The sequence below is a fragment of the Neoarius graeffei genome, chromosome 26 (genome assembly GCF_027579695.1).
Source record: "Neoarius graeffei isolate fNeoGra1 chromosome 26, fNeoGra1.pri, whole genome shotgun sequence".
NCBI classification, from domain to species: Eukaryota; Metazoa; Chordata; class Actinopteri; order Siluriformes; family Ariidae; genus Neoarius; species Neoarius graeffei.
In genome coordinates, this window is record NC_083594.1 from 51223574 (window position 1) to 51242148 (window position 18575).

Consider the following 18575-nt stretch of genomic DNA (forward strand, 5'->3'; position numbering starts at 1 on the left):
GACCGTCCCAAAATCCTCCACCAAGACAGTCCCAAAATCCTCCACTACGACAGTCCCAAAATCCTCCACTACAACAGTCCCAAAATCCTCCACCAAGACCGTCCCAAAATCCTCCACTACGACAGTCCCAAAATCCTCCACTAAGACCGTCCCAAAATCCTCCACTACGACAGTCCCAAAATCCTCCACCAAGACCGTCCCAAAATCCTCCACTACGACAGTCCCAAAATCCTCCACCAAGACCGTCCCAAAATCCTCCACCAAGACCGTCCCAAAATCCTCCACCAAGACCGTCCCAAAATCCTCCACCAAGACCGTCCCAAAATCCTCCACCAAGACCGTCCCAAAATCCTCCACCAAGACCGTCCCAAAATCCTCCACCAAGACCGTCCCAAAATCCTCCACCAAGACCGCCCCAAAATCCTCCACCAAGACCGCCCCAAAATCCATCCCTGCATGCTCCAGCTCTGACTTGACTCCACCATGATTACTTATGGTATGGAGAATAAGGGTACTTCTGAAAGAAATCAGCCTATCAGTGCAGAACACTGGAATTGAACACCTAAAGAGGAGCACTTCCAAAATTCAACAATTTGTCAAGGTAACTGCCCTCAGCCTAGTCCAGATTGCATCAGCCGTTCGACTAAATTGTGCAGAGGAAAATGATTTGAGCTGAGAAACGTAGATACTGATCGGTGAAACAATCTAATCCTCTGTATAAGAAAAGAAAATCAGTGATGAAATGAACACTGTGACAAAACATTATTGCTAAAATCACCTTAATCAAAGGGTTTTCGCCGAGAAAACGTCAACTCGCGCTCATCATTTTCAGCAAGAATTCTCAAGGCAGCATGAAAAAGGAAGTTAAAAGTCGGCGTGGTGAAGATACGGGAGAGTGTACTTCCACCTCTCTCCTTTCAGGAGAAAATCAAGACAGGTCTTGGTCATATCAAACTCGACCACTTCGCTCATAAGCACACGGGAGACTTGACTGCCATGAATGAAGCAGCACTGTATACTCTGAATGTTCGGAATAAAAGGTATTCATATGGTTTTGTCTCGGGGTGTGGGAATTGTCGGAATTCTGTCTTTCTCAGGCCCTTAATGAAATGGAGGAAGAGGAACTGCCTCTCAGCGTGTTATCAATAAGCAAGAAAGGGTACGAAGCTTAAACAGAACAAAGTCGAGAAAAAAAAATAATCAGATGGCGAATAATGACTGCAATCATCTGAACTTATCAGATCGACATTAAAACTTGAAAATAAAATTCCGTCTGTTAAAACAACTCATATCTACATAGCTTTGTCAGCTCAATACACCACCGATTTCCCCATCTTGAAGCAAAATCCTTCAAAACACCCAAAAAAAAAAAAAAAAACAGGAATCTCCCTTTTGACTAAAACTCAGATACGCGTTATCATTTGGAAGAAGATGACACCAAAAAAGGATGATGTCATAGTTAAATATTTTTCCAAAGGTTCCTTCAGGTTCAGCATCCATCCCTGGTGGACGCAGACCCTCACGAAATCCAGACAGACTGATCTGGAACATTCTAAGAGGAAAATCCATCACTATGCAGCCAGTAGACACATGTGTCAACCCAGCCAGCGGCACGAGCTGGAGGCCAAAATAATAGAGCTTGCTCATTGGCTGGAAAAACCACGAGCATGGCTGAGATGGGAAAGCTGAGGAAAACACGAATTTGTCTTCATTAGATGCTTTCTCAGAAAAGACGGCAGGGGCACAGTGGGGTTACAATCCATCTCGTATCGGAGTGTTTTATTTTAGAATCTAGTGCATGTGGAAAAACTGACAATCTTAACACGTTTTGGTACAAAAACCACATGAAATCTTAGAATAAAAAAAAAAAAAAGCCGACACCGGGTCACACCTGACACATTCTCAGAATGTGGCGGATTTCATTTACTACGTCTCAGCCCACTTCATCTTCCAATCACATACGCTGGCTGCATTTTTTTAGGTGCTCGTACATGGGCTTATGTGCCGACACTGCATAATATCAAACCTGTGACTGATGAAGGCAGCATGAGGTTTGCCTCTTTGACAGTTAGGTCACTTAACACTGTGGAGAGGCTGTTTAAAAGTCAAACCCAACCTGCCTTTAGACATGCCTTCATTAGCATCGAAGCCCACAGCCTGTCAGCAAATAAAACAGGAAACTTCCAGTCACTGGTTTCATCTGGCTTCGGATGCAAACTTTCAGATCCTGATAGTTCTTTGTTCCACTTTTCTGAACAGTAATACAAAAAAAAAAAGGTTCAGACTAAAAGTCTCTTTTCTTCGGAACAGGTCGTCCTGAGGAAAAGAGCATCACCTTGTACCACAAATGTTCTACTATATTTTTTAACCTCTCCGTACGGTGCGGATTTAAACTCCCTGAAGTTGCAACTGCAATAAATCACACCCTACTGTCGCATCTTTGCTGTGTGTCTGAAAGTGCCCGAGTGCATGAGCAAGCGTTTCCAATTGAGCCGTCAGCTGCATTGCAGCACGGGTAAAACTGGGTCCATCAAGGAGCAGAGGGAGTGCGTGTCAGGCACATCTCGGAGGAGGAAAAGCTCACAACCGCATCCCTCTGACAGAAATCCATTTGCGTCTCGCTTGGTCACTTCGCCCCGCAGAGACCTGGCTGTGTAGCAGAGTGTGTGCTTAGATGGAAAGTGAGATTATAGTGTCTGTGACAAAATCCGGATGAAGTGCGTTCTGAAAATCTGCTCCGACATGTCCGCCATGCATGACCCGACATGGCACGGTGACCTCGCTTATACAAGCGACGATACACACAGAGAACAAACGAGGCATCATTGGTAGGACTGGTTTCATTTCAAAGCTGTTCTGTAATGTACCAGCTAGCCAACTGCGTGTATGTGTGGCAGACTGAACTAAGGCCTACTGAAAGCATCGAGATAAAGGGCAGATTAGAAAGCCAAAAGCAGACAGCTGAGGGATCAGCTTGTGGAAAAAGGCCAGGCTGATTCACACTCGCATCGCTTCGAGAGAGTGGCTGGAGCGAGCCTCTGTTTATCTCCAGTTAATACTTCTTGGCCTTCTTGGCCATGGTTAGAAATCGCACACCTTATGACATCCAACAGCAGGCTTGGTTGGTAAAACAGAACACACTTGACCACACAAATGTGTTTCCACATATGTATAAAAGTGAGTGAGAAAGGATATAACAGACCTGTCTGGATTAGATTTAGTGATGCTTCTGTGCCAACACAGCAGTCTGATAATTACAAGAATGAGCGGTGCTGAATATAAAATGCCAAGTTAGCTCCAGAAATTTTCCTGCATTGGGTACAGTATGGGCTGAAGATGGGACTTGAGGATACCAAGTTCCCTGCCCTACTGCTGGAGCCGGTACCAAATTCAGGTTCAGCAATGTGGTGCCATCTTGGGGGTAGCCATAGCCTAAAGGTTCGAGAAGCAGCCTTGCGCCCAAAGGGTCACTGCTTCGATTTTCTGGACCGGCAGGAAAATCCATGACTGAAGTGCCCTTGAGCAAGGCACCTAACCCCCGACCGCTCCCCAGGTGCTGGGTATATGCGTGTGCTTGTTGTACATTGTTCTGGATAAAATTGTCTGCTAAATGCCTGCTAGGTCATGTAATATATCTTGTCTGCATACCAAGATGCAAGATGAAGGGTGGGGTATCAGGTCCAGTGCTGGGCAAGTGTTGGACAACCTCACCTTCATACTGTCCTGATGGTCCGTCACAAGTCAGATTCCATTGTAAGGGTGTAGTCCGTCGAAGATTGTCCAACACTTGTTGATAAGAAAGGTCAAAAGAAAATGGCCAGATTGGTTCGAGCTGCCAGGAAGGATACAGGAACTCATGGCAACTCTTTACAACCGTAGTGAGCAGAACCAAGTGTTGGATAACTTCTCTTGTCAACAAGTGTTGAATAACCTGCTCTGGCTCTGCTCACCACGGTTGTAAAAAGTTGCCATGAGTTACTATATCCTTCCTGGCAGCTTGAACCAATCTGGCCATTTTCCTTTGACCTTTCTTATCAACAAGTGTCGGACAATCTTCGACAGACTACACCCTTGCAATGGAAACTGACTTGTGACAGACCATCAGGGCAATATGAAGATAATTCCTACGCAAACACCAAACACTGGTGCTGCTGTGATACCTTAGTGAAGTGAACTCAAACCAGTAATTGTTGACAGATATTTACACTCCATATGGATAGATGCCAAGGATACGTCTTTGATAGACAAAACGTTCTTAAAACCAAGAAGTTCACCTTGTCAAAATCATTCCCAAGTGTAATTTTTGCACCATGCACTACCAAACCCAGATATCTGAATAATGGTTCGGTGGAAACCCGGACCTCTGCTTTGAAAAGGTCCACCTGAACCAGCAGTAGTTCTGAACATCAAGCACAAGAAAGAATAAGGTTGTATTATTAAGGTGTTTTTTTGCTTGCATGTTTGTGTTCCAGTACTTACTTAGCCTTTTGGCAGCCTCCAGGGCCTCGGCAGCAGTATCGGCAACAAAGAAGCGCTGGACGGCCACTCCGCACTCCTGCATCAGCTTCTTGCTCTGGTACTCCTGAAGGTTCAGCCATCGTCTGGGGCTCACTCTTGCCAGCTGCACATGCAAGCAGATTTATTTATTTAGCATAACTGGAACCACCTATTTTTTCACTCCTACCTCGAGTTTATTGACAAAACGTTTTGCGTTAATACTACACAGGGGTCGAAGCTCGGAAAACACGGGCTACATCATTGCATCTGCCAAAACTTTGTCAAACAAGAAAACACCACAACTAGATCACCGCTGTTTACAATGCTCAGTTAACTGGGATGTCAAACACTCCAACGTGCCTCCACAGACCAATCCCATCACCACTGAGCAGAATATGAGCCAGAAATGGGCTGTTGGAATGAGAAGCGAAGAAAAGGATCCAACGGAGTGCTCATAACACTACATGGCACGATGAAGCCATGTTTCAGAACGGCTCTCCAGCGCTCCGGCTGTCCTAGCTCTGTGCGCTCCTTGGGGAATAATGAGACAGCCAGATGGACTGCGGGTTACTGCGTACTCTGAAGTGCACGCTCAGGAATCGTCGGCTCAGCAGCCATGACGGCCGTTGACTCCAGCTGTTGGCGATATTAAAAAGACATGCGAAGGTTTGAGTGGGAAGAAGGTCTGCATCGAGGTGACTTTCTTTTTGGTGTTATCAGGTGGGCTCATTATGCAGCAAGTGTGTCTCAAGTTAGCAAAGAAACCGAGAACAAAGAGGAAGAATATTCTTCAAGAAGCAGAGACAGAATACTGATGGCTGAGAGGAGCAAAATGACTGGGAAAGAACGAATGTTCTCGCTTGGGCTGGAAAAAAGAAATTCACTGGTTTAGTCCACCTTTCCGTAAGACGAGAATTGGACGACTTTCCACTTGCTCATTTCTCAACTTGCGCAACCACTTCAATCAACATGATGTAAATTAGCTATTGGTGCATTCGACCAAACCACTCCAAGCCACTTTCTGATGGGTCGGTTTCAGCAGACACTTTCCCTCGCAGCATGCTTTGATTTTTTTTTTTTAATCGTTCAATGATGTTTGTATGGTTGGTTGTTAGCAATTATATTTAGCTCATTTTATTTAACAAACCATAATTTTTCTGATAATTTCTTTCACAGATTTGGGCTCAAACCAATTCTGATCCAGGTCTGTGCTACATTTGAGCCAGATATTAAATAGAACAATCAGCTGAAGCTCAGATTTAACAGCGTTCTTTGTGAACCAGGACTGGATCTAAAGCAATTTTGATGCATCTCTCCAAAATGAACCGTTATGGTCTTGGGCTGTTATGCAGGAAAAAATAAATTAATTAATTAAGGGGGGAAAAAAAAAAAAACACCAGGCTTGCTTTGATATGCAAATCTGGAGCGGACCCTGTAAGATGTTCGTCTATAATCCAGAGCATCAAAAACATGTTAGATCATTTGCGTAATTGGGAATTCATTCTGTTATTTATTATTATTATTTTTTAAAAACGGTCCAGTATCTTGACCCTGATAATGATTGAGACTTGGTTCAATGCTCCAAATGACTTGTGTACGGCATTCCATAAATTGCCTTCCAGCAATCAACTGAAGCGTAGGCTGTCAATCAAGAGGTTCTCGGGTGCAACAGAAAAGCATTTGTTCTCTTATCAGAAGATCGCAAAGAGGCTGCGGATCCTGACAATGCCACAGGTATTAGTGGAAGACGGTAAGATTCCCTGTGCTCTTTACCTGGGAAGGATGGCAAGATTCTTTCGTGCTGGGTCAATCTGAGCGACTTTCGCCATCGTTGGCGTCTGTGAGGTCACGTATTTGGAAGATGGCAGATAGCGCTTTCCTCCAAGTGTGTATCGATGCATCCAAAAACAGACAGAGTTGGCTGGTTTGAAAGGTCTTGAAGGAAGCGTGTTAGCCTTCACCCTCCCTGGTTTGCGGGTGTGGAGTGAGAACTGGCTGGCTGGTGGATGCGAATTAGCAAATAAGCAAAATGGAGTTAAAAAAAAAAAAAAACACCCCAAGATGTTTCAGTGAAAGTCATTTTAAGAAGAATACAATCTGACACCGGGCGGCACGGTGGTGTAGTGGTTAGCGCTGTCGCCTCACAGCAAGAAGGTCCGGGTTCGAGCCCCGTGGCTGGCGAGGGCCTTTCTGTGTGGAGTTTGCATGTTCTCCCCGTGTCCGCGTGGGTTTCCTCCGGGTGCTCCGGTTTCCCCCACAGTCCAAAGACATGCAGGTTAGGTTAACTGGTGACTCTAAATTGAGCGTAGGTGTGAATGTGAGTGTGAATGGTTGTCTGTGTCTATGTGTCAGCCCTGTGATGACCTGGCGACTTGTCCAGGGTGTACCCCGCCTTTCGCCCGTAGTCAGCTGGGATAGGCTCCAGCTTGCCTGCGACCCTGTAGAAGGATAACGCGGCTAGAGATAATGAGACAATCTGACACCAGGCATTGGCTAAGGCTTTCAGCTTTAAGAGATGACAAGGCCGCAGCGTAGGTGTAGGGATAAAGATGGGAGATCGCTCCATCATTTATGAGAGTGAGTGTGTTGATCTGGCACTCAAACACACACACACACACACACACTCCCTGCATCAATGACTAACCACAGGGATGGCCTTCAGACCCATTTAACCTCGGCCAGACAAACAAGGCCTCAGGCTATCTTTACACCTCAGACAAGAACAAATGACAGAACAAAAGAGAACAGAAAAGACCGATAAGTCAAGTCGGGACTAAACAACAAAATCTGACCATGAGCTGAAGCTCTCTCAAAAAAAAAGAAGAAGAACCGCTATCTCTCGTTTTCAAGTACAAGATCACTAAAGACTAAACTTATAAATCCAATACACTCCAACAGCCACTACTGCGTTTGAAAGTTCCAGAGAAAGCGCTCAAATGCCAAATGGACCTGAGGGAATACTCGCTGTGGAAGCTTTGCTATGGTTTATGGGATGCGATTTTACAGGTCTTTCATGCTAGCTGTAAAAAGCGCTTCCATTTCAGGAGATTCAACCCAAGTTGCACTCGAGGGTTTCAACTGAAAGTGAAAATGAACCCAACTCATTAAGCCTGGACTGAAAAGCAGAAGGTCCAAGAAAAAAAAGAAGAAGAAATAAAATCAAGAACAGACCTTCTCAAACAACAAACAAGAAAATAACCTGTGTGAATTAAAAGAGAACTATTTCCCCTGCAATGACGAGCAATCAGAGTCATTTCGGCAAAATCTTTCGGAAACGCAGATTATGATGCTTTTTATTAATTACAAGTCGAAAGAGTGGCTTTTAAACTATCAAATGTAGATATTTCTGCTGACAACAATGAAATATATGTCAGAATTTTCATGGCAGGATTTTTAAATTACTTCAAGCCAAGTACAAGTCCACTCACTGGCCACTTTAATAGGAATCTTCTTGAATCGAAGATTCCTGTTCTTGGCTGCAGGACTGGAACCCAATGTGTGAGATGCTTTTCTGCTCACCAGGGCTGTCAAGAGCTGCTATATAGCCTTCCTGGCAAAAAAGGCTCGAGCCACGAATCTGTCCATTTTCTGATCTCTGACCCGTCTTATCAACAAGGTGTTTGTTTCCACCCACATTGAGATCGGTCGCTCACTCACTCAAAAACGTTTTTTGTTTTTCCCGCACCATTCTGCGTAAACTCCAAAGACTGTTGTGTGTGAAAACCCCAGGAGATCAGCAGTTTCTGAAATACTCAAACCGACATCCATGCCACAGTGAAAGAAAGTCAGTCACACTTTGAGATCACCAATTTTTCCCATTCTGATGTTTGAACGAAGTGAACATTAACTGAAGTTCTTGATTTCTATCTGCACGATTTGATGCATTGTGATGCTGCCAAGGGACTGGCTGATTAGAGAACTGCATCAAACAGCAGGTGGGTGGGTGGGTGGGTGGGTGGATGGATGGATGGATGGATGGATGCTCCTAATAAAGTGACCAGTGTGTGTAGTCCTACATGCAAAAAAAGTTCTTTAGAACTTTAAACGCATACTTTATTCGTCCTCTGAATAACAAAGCGAGCTCAAATATAAAAACATCCACTTTGATTAAAATGTAAGGATTCACTCAAGGGCGTGAAGCGGAGGATGGGGTGGGGGGATTGCAGCAGGTGGTCGTTTGTAACAGCCGGCACGATCATCTGTGTGTCCCGTGTAGTTTACCTTACGGACCAGGAAGCTACAGCTCTAAAAACAGGAAACGGCTCCCTCCTCGATGATCGTTAGCACAGCGACTGTGCACTAAAGCCTCCTCACAAACACATAAACCCAACTGCTCGGCTCACGCTGGCACTGTACACAGAGCACCCGCTGCCAGCTCCACTGACCGGTACGCTGCAAATAAACTATACCGATACATCTCAGAAACTAACAAATAAATAACTGAAGAAAAAAAAAGGTCTTCATGTGTTTGGTAAGAGCATTTAACATGCAGTCATAATGCACTTCAACAGGAAAGTAAAAGCACGTTACAGCAGATCTCCAAAACCAGTGCGAGGAACGAAAACAAAAATCAAAACGCAATGAACCATCCTTCAGCATTTCTTAAGTTCACGGTAAATAGCTCTATTTTTTTCTGTCCGATGTTGCTGACAATCTAATGATTTATGTCTTGCCTCCCAACTCCAAAATATGTTTTCGCATCGTCAAATTGACGCCTCGTCCGAGTTGATTCGCTGAATAATTTTACGCATGGCGTGCAGCACAAGCTACAACGTTACATTCTATGAAGAAACAAGGCAAGTTAATAACAGGATCTGTCTCAGAAACTGCTCTCTCATTTGGGACATTATGGTCAAAAAATACATTTTCTAATTTTACTTTTTTTTTTTTTGCATTTACTTAACACTCAATGTTTCTTTTGTCATGTTTAATAAGAATAAATAAATAATAGTATCTTGCTTTATCTGGCCTCCACTGTGGAAATTTTTTTTTATTACAATTCAAATGCTTTTGTAAAATTGATTTCCATATAAAATAACTACATCATGAAAAATTAAAGCCCCTCCTTCACAGATGAGTGAAAATATTGAATACATTTCCTCTTTTTGATTGCTTGGGTTAAAAATGCCAAGTTATGATGACTGAATTGATTATTCACTTAAATATGAATAATATGATACGTTTTGGGGATTTGATATGGCGAAATAGGACACAATGGAAAAATCAAGAACACACCGGAAAGATGAGAATAACGGCGGTGGTAAAAGAACAGCGACTGTACCGGCTGAAGGTCGCGCGGGTCTCTGCTGCGGTGCGCGATTAACGGGGCATCACTACCGCACCGGACGGAGCGCGAGGCGTGGGCGGGGCAAAATGACTGGCCGTAGATTCTATCAAAAGTTCGATCTAAATTGACCATGGTTGCAAAATATTGGCCAAAAATACGCAAAAACACTACAAAATATGAAAGTAAGATGAAAAAGAAACATTCTATTGCCTTATACTGCAAGACTAAAACAAAATAAAACCGTCAAAACTCACCTTTTCAGTGATAACGTCCGAACAGATCACCCGCGTAACAGAGAGACCGCAAATGGAAGCACAATCAACTTCTAACTGCTGGAGTGGAAAATTCCATTCTACACATGCAAATTGTTAATGTGTGTCCTTCCCCGCACACAAATAACACGCTACGGTAAAAAAATAGACCACAACTCATTTTATAGCTCAGAAATTCATACAAGACCAGCTACCATCGTAACATATTCTGTAAGAAACATATTCTATACCTAACTTTCAGCTTTCGCTTTAAAAAACAAAATCGCAGATTTATAACGAAATTTTTATATGGCGTAGTGATTTTAAGTTGGTGCGGTAGTGACCTTGACCCCGAGGCTTTCTGTTTAGATCAAAACACACGATCGTATTGGTTTTGGGTTTGAGGAAAATGGAGTTACGACGGTGATCAAATATTTTGCATGATGTTTTATTACGGTTATGATTATTCTGTGAGCGCACCAATCCTTAGATGTATAAAGTTACAACTTAAAATACAATTAGTGATAACTGTAGACTTTTCAGTGGACTACAGCCTTTTTTAAGGGAATGCGATGTAGTCAACCGTTTATCATGTCCCGGATCAAGCCGCCATTTTTCCACACACTTGCAGAATTTTTGCCAAATTCTGAATATTCACGTCAAAGACTTAGTTTTATCTGTATTATTTCTTTCATCATTTTATATTTCAAATTAAAACCAACATCACCATTCAAAACCATAGTACTGTGAGTATATTTAGTGGGGTACCCCCACAGTACCCAGTTTCTGAGACAGACCCAACAATACTAAGTTCAATTTATATCGTGCCTTTCTCACACTTAAGGTTGCTTTAAAATTAAGGAAAAAAAAAAAAGAGTCCACCAAGAGAGGGTCAGGATGTAACTCCAATGGCGTAGCTACCACAGTCCCACCAGGTGCACGAAGATAAATCCCAAAACACCTGCACAGCCAACACGATGCCACTGGGCAACATCGCTCGGAACACTGCGCCAAGCACAAAAGCACCGCCGCAAAGAGCGCTGGACTACCACAATGGTAAAAAGAGCAACGAGCTCACTGTAGTCCATAGCGAGGAGCACAGGCATCACCCACGGCACACCAAGGCCTGAAGGAAATGGACGCCAAAACTAAGTCCAGAGCTACTGTACGCCACAACCGGCGGACAAACACCCAAACAAAAAACAAACATCAAGCTACACAAAACACAAAAAAGAAAAACAAAAGGAAAAATGAAAAGCTCCAGTGAGAAGCAGCAGCCAAAATGCGCCCGGCGTACTCTCAACCAGAAACGGAAAGTTAAACGATTTAACCAAACACACAAAAACATAAGGCTGAGAAAACATTTACGGTTCTCCCAGACTCTTTGTTGCTGCCCTGTACTCCTGAGAATGACAGAAACTGGGTAGCTAGCTTAGCTAACCTGGACGTGAAACATCCATCTAGCATGCCTGTACATTTTTATCGGAGACTTTGCTAACTCTATAGACAATGTCACATTTCTGGTACTTGGTCGAAGCACAGTGTGTTTAGACAAATTGTTATTCATGCAAACACAAATCCGAAGTCGAACAAATTTTCCGAAACATGTTACAGGAACAGAATTCACCATTTTTTCTCCAACCTCAAACTGATAGCCATCCAGAGAACACTAAAGAAAGAGCATACGTACTTTTGAAGACTTCCTGGAAATACTTCTTCAAAGGCAAGGTGGGACATTCTGGAGAAACCAGAAAGAGTGTGACTCATTTCTGGAAAAAAAAAAAGTGTCCAACTGGAAAAAAAATAAATAAATCCTACCCCGTCCCTTAAAAAAACTCTGTCAAAAGCCACTCCTCCAAAACACATGAACGCGCACTGCCTGACTCCTGCTGGAGGACGAGTCCACAAGAGTGAGAAGCATAGTGCATTGTTGTCATGTCCAGCAACCTCAAGTCTCATTCACATGGAAGAACATGAACATGGCTCTGGTTCGTGCTCACGGCTGTTGACTAGCCTGTTAGCTTTCGCAACATGTCTGTAATATGTCTGCCTAGCGCTGGAGAAGACTCCAGGCACACACAACGAGTGTATGTGCAGTCACTGTGCATGCAGGTAGACAAGTTGGGAGGCTTTTTACATCCCTGCGATTACCACACATGACAGATTTTATTCAGCGCTGTTGGGCTGTCAGGAGAATTTCTTCATCAAATATCACAAAAAAAAGCTTATTAAAATATATATATACAGGGTGTCTCAAAAAAATGTACTCACACTTTAACTGTCCCTAACATGCTGCCTTTTTTGTGTTGCAGGTGTAATTAATTAATCGCAGCATGGCAGGAAATTATCGCACCAAACCAAGAACAATTGATGCATTGAAATTGGAAATTGAAAGACAATGTCGCAGGCGGCATGGTGGTGTAGTGGTTAGCACTGTCGCCTCACAGCAAGAAGGTCCTGGGTTCGAGCCTCGGGGCCGGCAAGGGTCTTTCTGTGCGGAGTTTGCATGTTCTCCCCGTGTCCGCGTGGGTTTCCTCCGGGTGCTCCGGTTTCCCCCACAGTCCAAAGACATGCAGGTTAGGTTAACTGGTGACTCTAAATTGAGCGTAGGTGTGAATGTGAGTGTGAATGGTTGTCTGTGTCTATGTGTCAGCCCTGTGATGACCTGGCGACTTGTCCAGGGTGTACCCCGCCTTTCGCCCGTAGTCAGCTGGGATAGGCTCCAGCTTGCCTGCGACCCTGTAGAAGATTAAAGCGGCTAGAGATGATGAGATGAGATGAAGACAATGTCGCGATATTCCTAATGACCTGTTTCGTGACGTTTGCGAATCCCTTGGTGCGCGTTATCAGCGTTGTCTGGACAATAATGGTCATCAATTTGAACATTTGCGAACATGATTCTTCAATTACATTTGTCTTCTGTATTCGAAGCTATTCCATTTCACTCTATGTTCATAAATAAAGGTTTTCTCGTCATTCAAAGTGTGAGTACATTTTTTTGAGACACCCTGTATATAAAATAAATAAATAAATAAATAAATAACCCACCCACCCTACCCTGCCTTGAAGGGTTGGCTGGATAATTAAAAGGTTCCACGCCATTAACAATTAGCGTGGAACCCAGAAAGACAACTGAAGAACCTTTGAAGTTTTTTTTTTAAGCATGTGTATGGTTTTGAAAAGTTTACCTGAATTTTTTGAAAAATATTGCTTCTTTGTGGTTATCTATCTATCTTTCTTACACTACCGTTCAAAAGTTTGGGGTCACTCTGAAATGTCCTTATTTTTGAAAGAAAAGCACTGTTCTTTTCAATGAAGATCACTTTAAACTAATCAGAAATCCACTCTATACATTGCTAATGTGGTAAATGACTATTCTAGCTGCAAATGTCTGGTTTTTGGTGCAATATCTCCATAGGTGTATAGAGGCCCATTTCCAGCAACTCTCACTCCAGTGTTCTAATGGTACAATGTGTTTGCTCATTGCCTCAGAAGGCTAATGGATGATTAGAAAACCCTTGTACAATCATGTTAGCACAGCTGAAAACAGTTGAGCTCTTTAGAGAAGCTATAAAACTGACCTTCCTTTGAGCAGATTGAGGCCAAGTTTACATTAGACCGTATCTGTCTCGTTTTCTTCGCGGATGCACTGTCCGTTTACATTAAAACGCCGGGAAACGGGAATCCGCCAGGGTCCACGTATTCAATCCAGATCGTGTCTGGTCCGGTGCTGTGTAAACATTGAGGATACGCGGATACGCTGTGCTGAGCTCTAGCTGGCGTCGTCATTGGACAACGTCACTGTGACATCCACCTTCCTGATTCGTTGGCGTTGGTCATGTGACGCGACTGCTGAAAAACGGCGCGGACTTCCGCCTTGTATCAGCTTTCATAAAAGAGTATAAAAGAATGAAAATACTGCAAATACTGATGCAAATACTGCCCATTGTGTAGTTATGATCGTCTTTAGGCTTGCCATCCTTCCACTTGCAAGTGGTAAGTGACTTGCGCATGCCCGACATGCACTGGGATCACACACACAGCGGCTCAGTCCCGAATCACTGCTCGTGCGCTTCACTCGCGCGCTCTGTGAGCTGCGCAGGGCCGGAGTGCGCACCCTCCAGAGGGCACTCGCTGTTCAGGGCGGAGTGATTTGGAGCGCAGGATGCCTGCGGAGCCGAGCGTATCCGTGTATTGGTGTTGCTGTGTGCACACGCGAATCGTTTTAAAAACGTTAATTTGATGATCCGCTGATATGGTCTAATGTAAACCCCACCTGAGTTTCTGGAGCATCACATTTGTGGGGTCGATTAAATGCTCAAAATGGCCAGAAAAATGTCTTGACTATATTTTCTATTCATTTTACAACTTATGGTGGGAAATAAAAAACTGTGACTTTTCATGGAAAACACAAAATTGTCTGGATGACCCCAAACTTTTGAACGGTAGTGTATATTGATAAAACAATTGTTGAAAGTGGCATCACACTTTCATAATAAAGGAGATGGCGAGGGGGGAAATATGACAGAAAACACCCGAAAAAAAAAAAAGAGGCGAGAGAATTCCGAGCAGAAAAAAAAAAATTAAAATAAAAAATAAAACACAACCGGCAATTACGCATGACAGCAGAGGTGATGAGAATGCTCTGACAAATCTCATAAAATACACGAGAAAGTGAAACGGATTCATTTACATACAAAGTGAGTCTGATGAATGAATTTGTAACAAAAAAAGAAGAGAGAGTGCACCATTTCACTCACTCACTTCCTACCTGGATCCATTCGAAGAGCTTCACCACAGCGAAATGAAAGGCAAGTTAAAGTGCAGCTGGCACAGTGACAGCCAACTCGCGGTGCCACACAGAAAAAAGGCGAGCTCGAGTGCAGAGAAAAGACTCCAAAATACATGAACCTCACCTCTGGTGGTGCCGGGGCCGGGCAGCTGCCGATCCGCAGCACAAAAGTGTGAGACACGTGTTCAGATGTGCCAAAGGGGTTTTGATGTCGTTTGTGAACAAGTGTGACAGAAAACAGCTCTGGACATGGCTTATTAAAAACAAACAGGCTCAAATGAAAGAAAATTAGAACATTTTTTGACCATTTTCCACAAAATTGAGCAAAAATAATTGAACTAAAGGAGCTAACCATTGGCGGCACGGTGGTGTAGTGGCTAGCACTCTCGCCTCACAGCAAGAAGGTCCGGGTTCGAGCCCCGTGGCCGGCGAGGGCCTTTCTGTGCGGAGTTTGCATGTTCTCCCCGTGTCCGCGTGGGTTTCCTCCGGGTGCTCCGGTTTCCCCCACAGTCCAAAGACATGCAGGTTAGGTTAACTGGTGACTCTAAATTGAGCGTAGGTGTGAATGTGAGTGTGAATGGTTGTCTGTGTCTATGTGTCAGCCCTGTGATGACCTGGCGACTTGTCCAGGGTGTACCCCGCCTTTCTCCCGTAGTCAGCTGGGATAGGCTCCAGCTTGCCTGCGACCCTGTAGAACAGGATAAAGCGGCTACAGATAATGAGATGAGATGAGAAAAGTTCACATCCAAAACACACACACACACAATAAGCGGAAAAACATACTTTTCTCCCATTTCAAATCCATTTATGGGATGGATGGATGGAAAGTGTAAACTTTTATGACGCAACCAAACAACATTGTTTTTTTCCCCCAAAAAAACATCACATTTCTGCCAAATTTTTCAGTGTCTTGCAAAATAAAAATAAATCTAGCTTCCTCAGGGGTATATAAACTGACAGATTTTATTTCCATTCATGAACAAACTGAAAATATTCTCCATTTCCTTTGACAGAAAGCAAAGGTGCATGTTTCTCGAGAAGAAATATTTGGGGGGGATGGGCATCAGTTAATAACGGAGTTCAAAACACGTACGTAACTGTCAAATCAATCCATCAATCAAATCATTCTTGCCTCATATGTTGATTGGTTCATCTGCCATTATGTTTTTGGGGAGAGAGAGAGAGAGAGAGAGAGAGACAGAGAGAAACATTCTGGACTGAGAAGCATCCGGAGCACCTCTGCAAACTTCTCCAAGGTTGGCAGGGTTGCAACGTTAAATGTAACCATCAATCGATGAAAACAATGATGTGTCATTATTTAACCCCCCAAAAAAGTCTAGTGTTTGGCAAAAATTGCTGTTCTACAAGTAGAATAAAACCCTGCTGGAAAGTATTGACTGTTCCCTGGACAATAATCTGGACTACATCTGACTCCAGCAGACTCCACAGTGGGAGTTTATTCAGACAGATGGGCCCACCTCGTTTCTTCCCAAAAGAAATGTATTTCTCTGCGGGAAGGCTCGAGGTGGCCGCTTGTGTGTTTACATCAACACGGAATGGCACAAGAACTCAACGCTTTTTTTTTACGATTGCTCTGTTTTAATAATTACGTATCGTCATGTGACGTTTGCACATGTGCACGTTCTGTCACCCTGTGTAGGTCTCGAAAGTCTTATTCAGTTCGGTGTTTTATGGAGCACCATGTGGAATAAAACTCTGCTGGAAAATATTCAACTTTATCTCCGCTTCATCACACTGCTCCGTCACTGATTCTTTTTCTAGAACAGGACACCTGGTTGTTTTTTCACTCCTTACATCGGAACGCAACAATTTTTCAAGACTGTTACTTGTTTAAATGAATTCAAAGAATTATTATTCTCAAAAAAAATTCAATGTTAAACGTGGTTAGAACAGTAACCCGAGGAATGAATCGGTATCGAAGGCCATAAATCCGTAGATGTCAGTTTATCCGTCCAGTTACCATCTAGTGGTAACCCAGAACATCATGCTGATGGGAAAAAGAACGCCTTGGATTGCCTCAGGGTTTATATTCATCTACTCGCATCACAACTTCGCTTTAATTAGGGGAAAAAACAAACTTTTTTTTTTTCTCCCTCACGCTAAATTTAACACATGATGAAAGCTTAGTACTGAAGTGACTGAGCCGGAGCTGTAGGGGGCGCCGCGGGGAGACTGAACTCCCCCACGAGACACGGGTTCAAAACTAATTATCCTCATCAGCACTCCAGGGATCTCCTGGAGAAAGAGACCGCTAATAGCGCACCACCAAACAAAACAAACCCACACATACAAATAAACAAGTGTTAGCAGCACTGGGAGAGAGGATCATATACACACAGTCGCATTTTCCAGAAATGTAAAGGAGAAATGCACAGAAACAGCGACGCAATGGGAACAGACGGGAAACGAGCAGGCAAGGGAGTCCTGGAAACACAAAAACCCTGATTAGCCAGCTGAGGCAGAGATGATGTGGCGACGTGGAGGTTTTCTAACCCAAGACGGCATGCATGAGTGAGCGTGAGCGAGAGAGAGCGAGAGAGACGGAGACTGGGGTTGCGATCTCCATACACTCCAATTTGTCATCATATTCTCATTCATATCCCTCATTCACTTTCTGCCCGAAATGAGAACATCCTGTCTACAAAGATGAGCATGTAGCTCTTGAGATCACTCTCACGTAATACCGCTTGCTTTTTTCTGCTCCATTTAAAGGAACCAGCCGAAGCCCAGAGAGATCAGAATTCTCTCATCATCTCGCTGCTTGGATTTATTTACAGTGAAGATGTACATGCTGGTGTTTAATTAGCTCTCGAGCAGGTCTGGGACTTAAAAAGAGAAATCCAGAGACGCTGAGAACAAAACACACTCTCAATGTGTTGTGCTTGGTACGCTTTTCTCCGAAGGGTATGCAAACTTTTACCTCAAAAACCAGGTTCGCAAACTTTTTCAGCAAGACCCAAAAGAGAAACATGGTGTCTTACCAGGACCCAAACTTAGAAAAATAGATCATGAGTTGCCCCGACATCGACATCTTGTACGTTTCGAACCTACTTACACATGTACACACGTCACAAATACACACGTTAATGCTGAATAAATGCACTTTGCTGCCAAATCCACATTAGGGACAAACCTACGAGTTGGGGACGGAATGTCGGAATGGTTGAATGTCAGTCATAACTAGCAAGGTCACTTCAACAAAAGCAGCTAAGACTCGGACAAGTCACGTTAGCAAGCTAGCAACACACGAACCACCAACTAACAGACACGTGAAACAAACAATCTGAATGCTAACATACACAAAAACATGTCTGACTTCCTGTTCCACTGTCAAAACACTGTCTCTTCTTGGCAAAGCCTCTTCTTTTGACTTGCCCCGATACTGAGAGGAGACGTCTGTCCAATTTGCTCACTTTTCAGCTTTCATTACTGAGCACATCCTCACATAAAAACACATTGAGGTTTCCCTTTCCTTTCTATTTCCAATGGCTTTCATAATTAGCAATAACTGTTTAAACTTGGATCACAAGAGGACATCCCGAGACACAGCGGCGTTTACACCCGTGTCCATCATGCGTCCCCAAGGTATCCAGATTCCGTTACTGCCCAAGTCACTTCCTCGACATAACATCACATTAATGACATTTAGCATACGCTCTTGTCCAGAGCGACGTACAACATACCCAGAGCAGCCTGGGGAGCAGTTGGAGGTTAGGTACGGTACCTC

At 43.6% G+C, this 18575-nt stretch overlaps 1 protein-coding gene across 1 annotated transcript in view; it reads right to left on the reverse strand.

Moving 5' to 3' along the window:
• suclg2 (succinate-CoA ligase GDP-forming subunit beta) overlaps positions 1-18575 on the reverse strand; it is a 198436-nt gene that overhangs the window by 135677 nt on the left and 44184 nt on the right. Inside the window, exon 2 of the mRNA XM_060909907.1 lies at positions 4480-4621. Coding sequence (XP_060765890.1) covers positions 4480-4621 — 142 coding nt within the window. The remainder of the gene's footprint in view (positions 1-4479; positions 4622-18575) is intronic.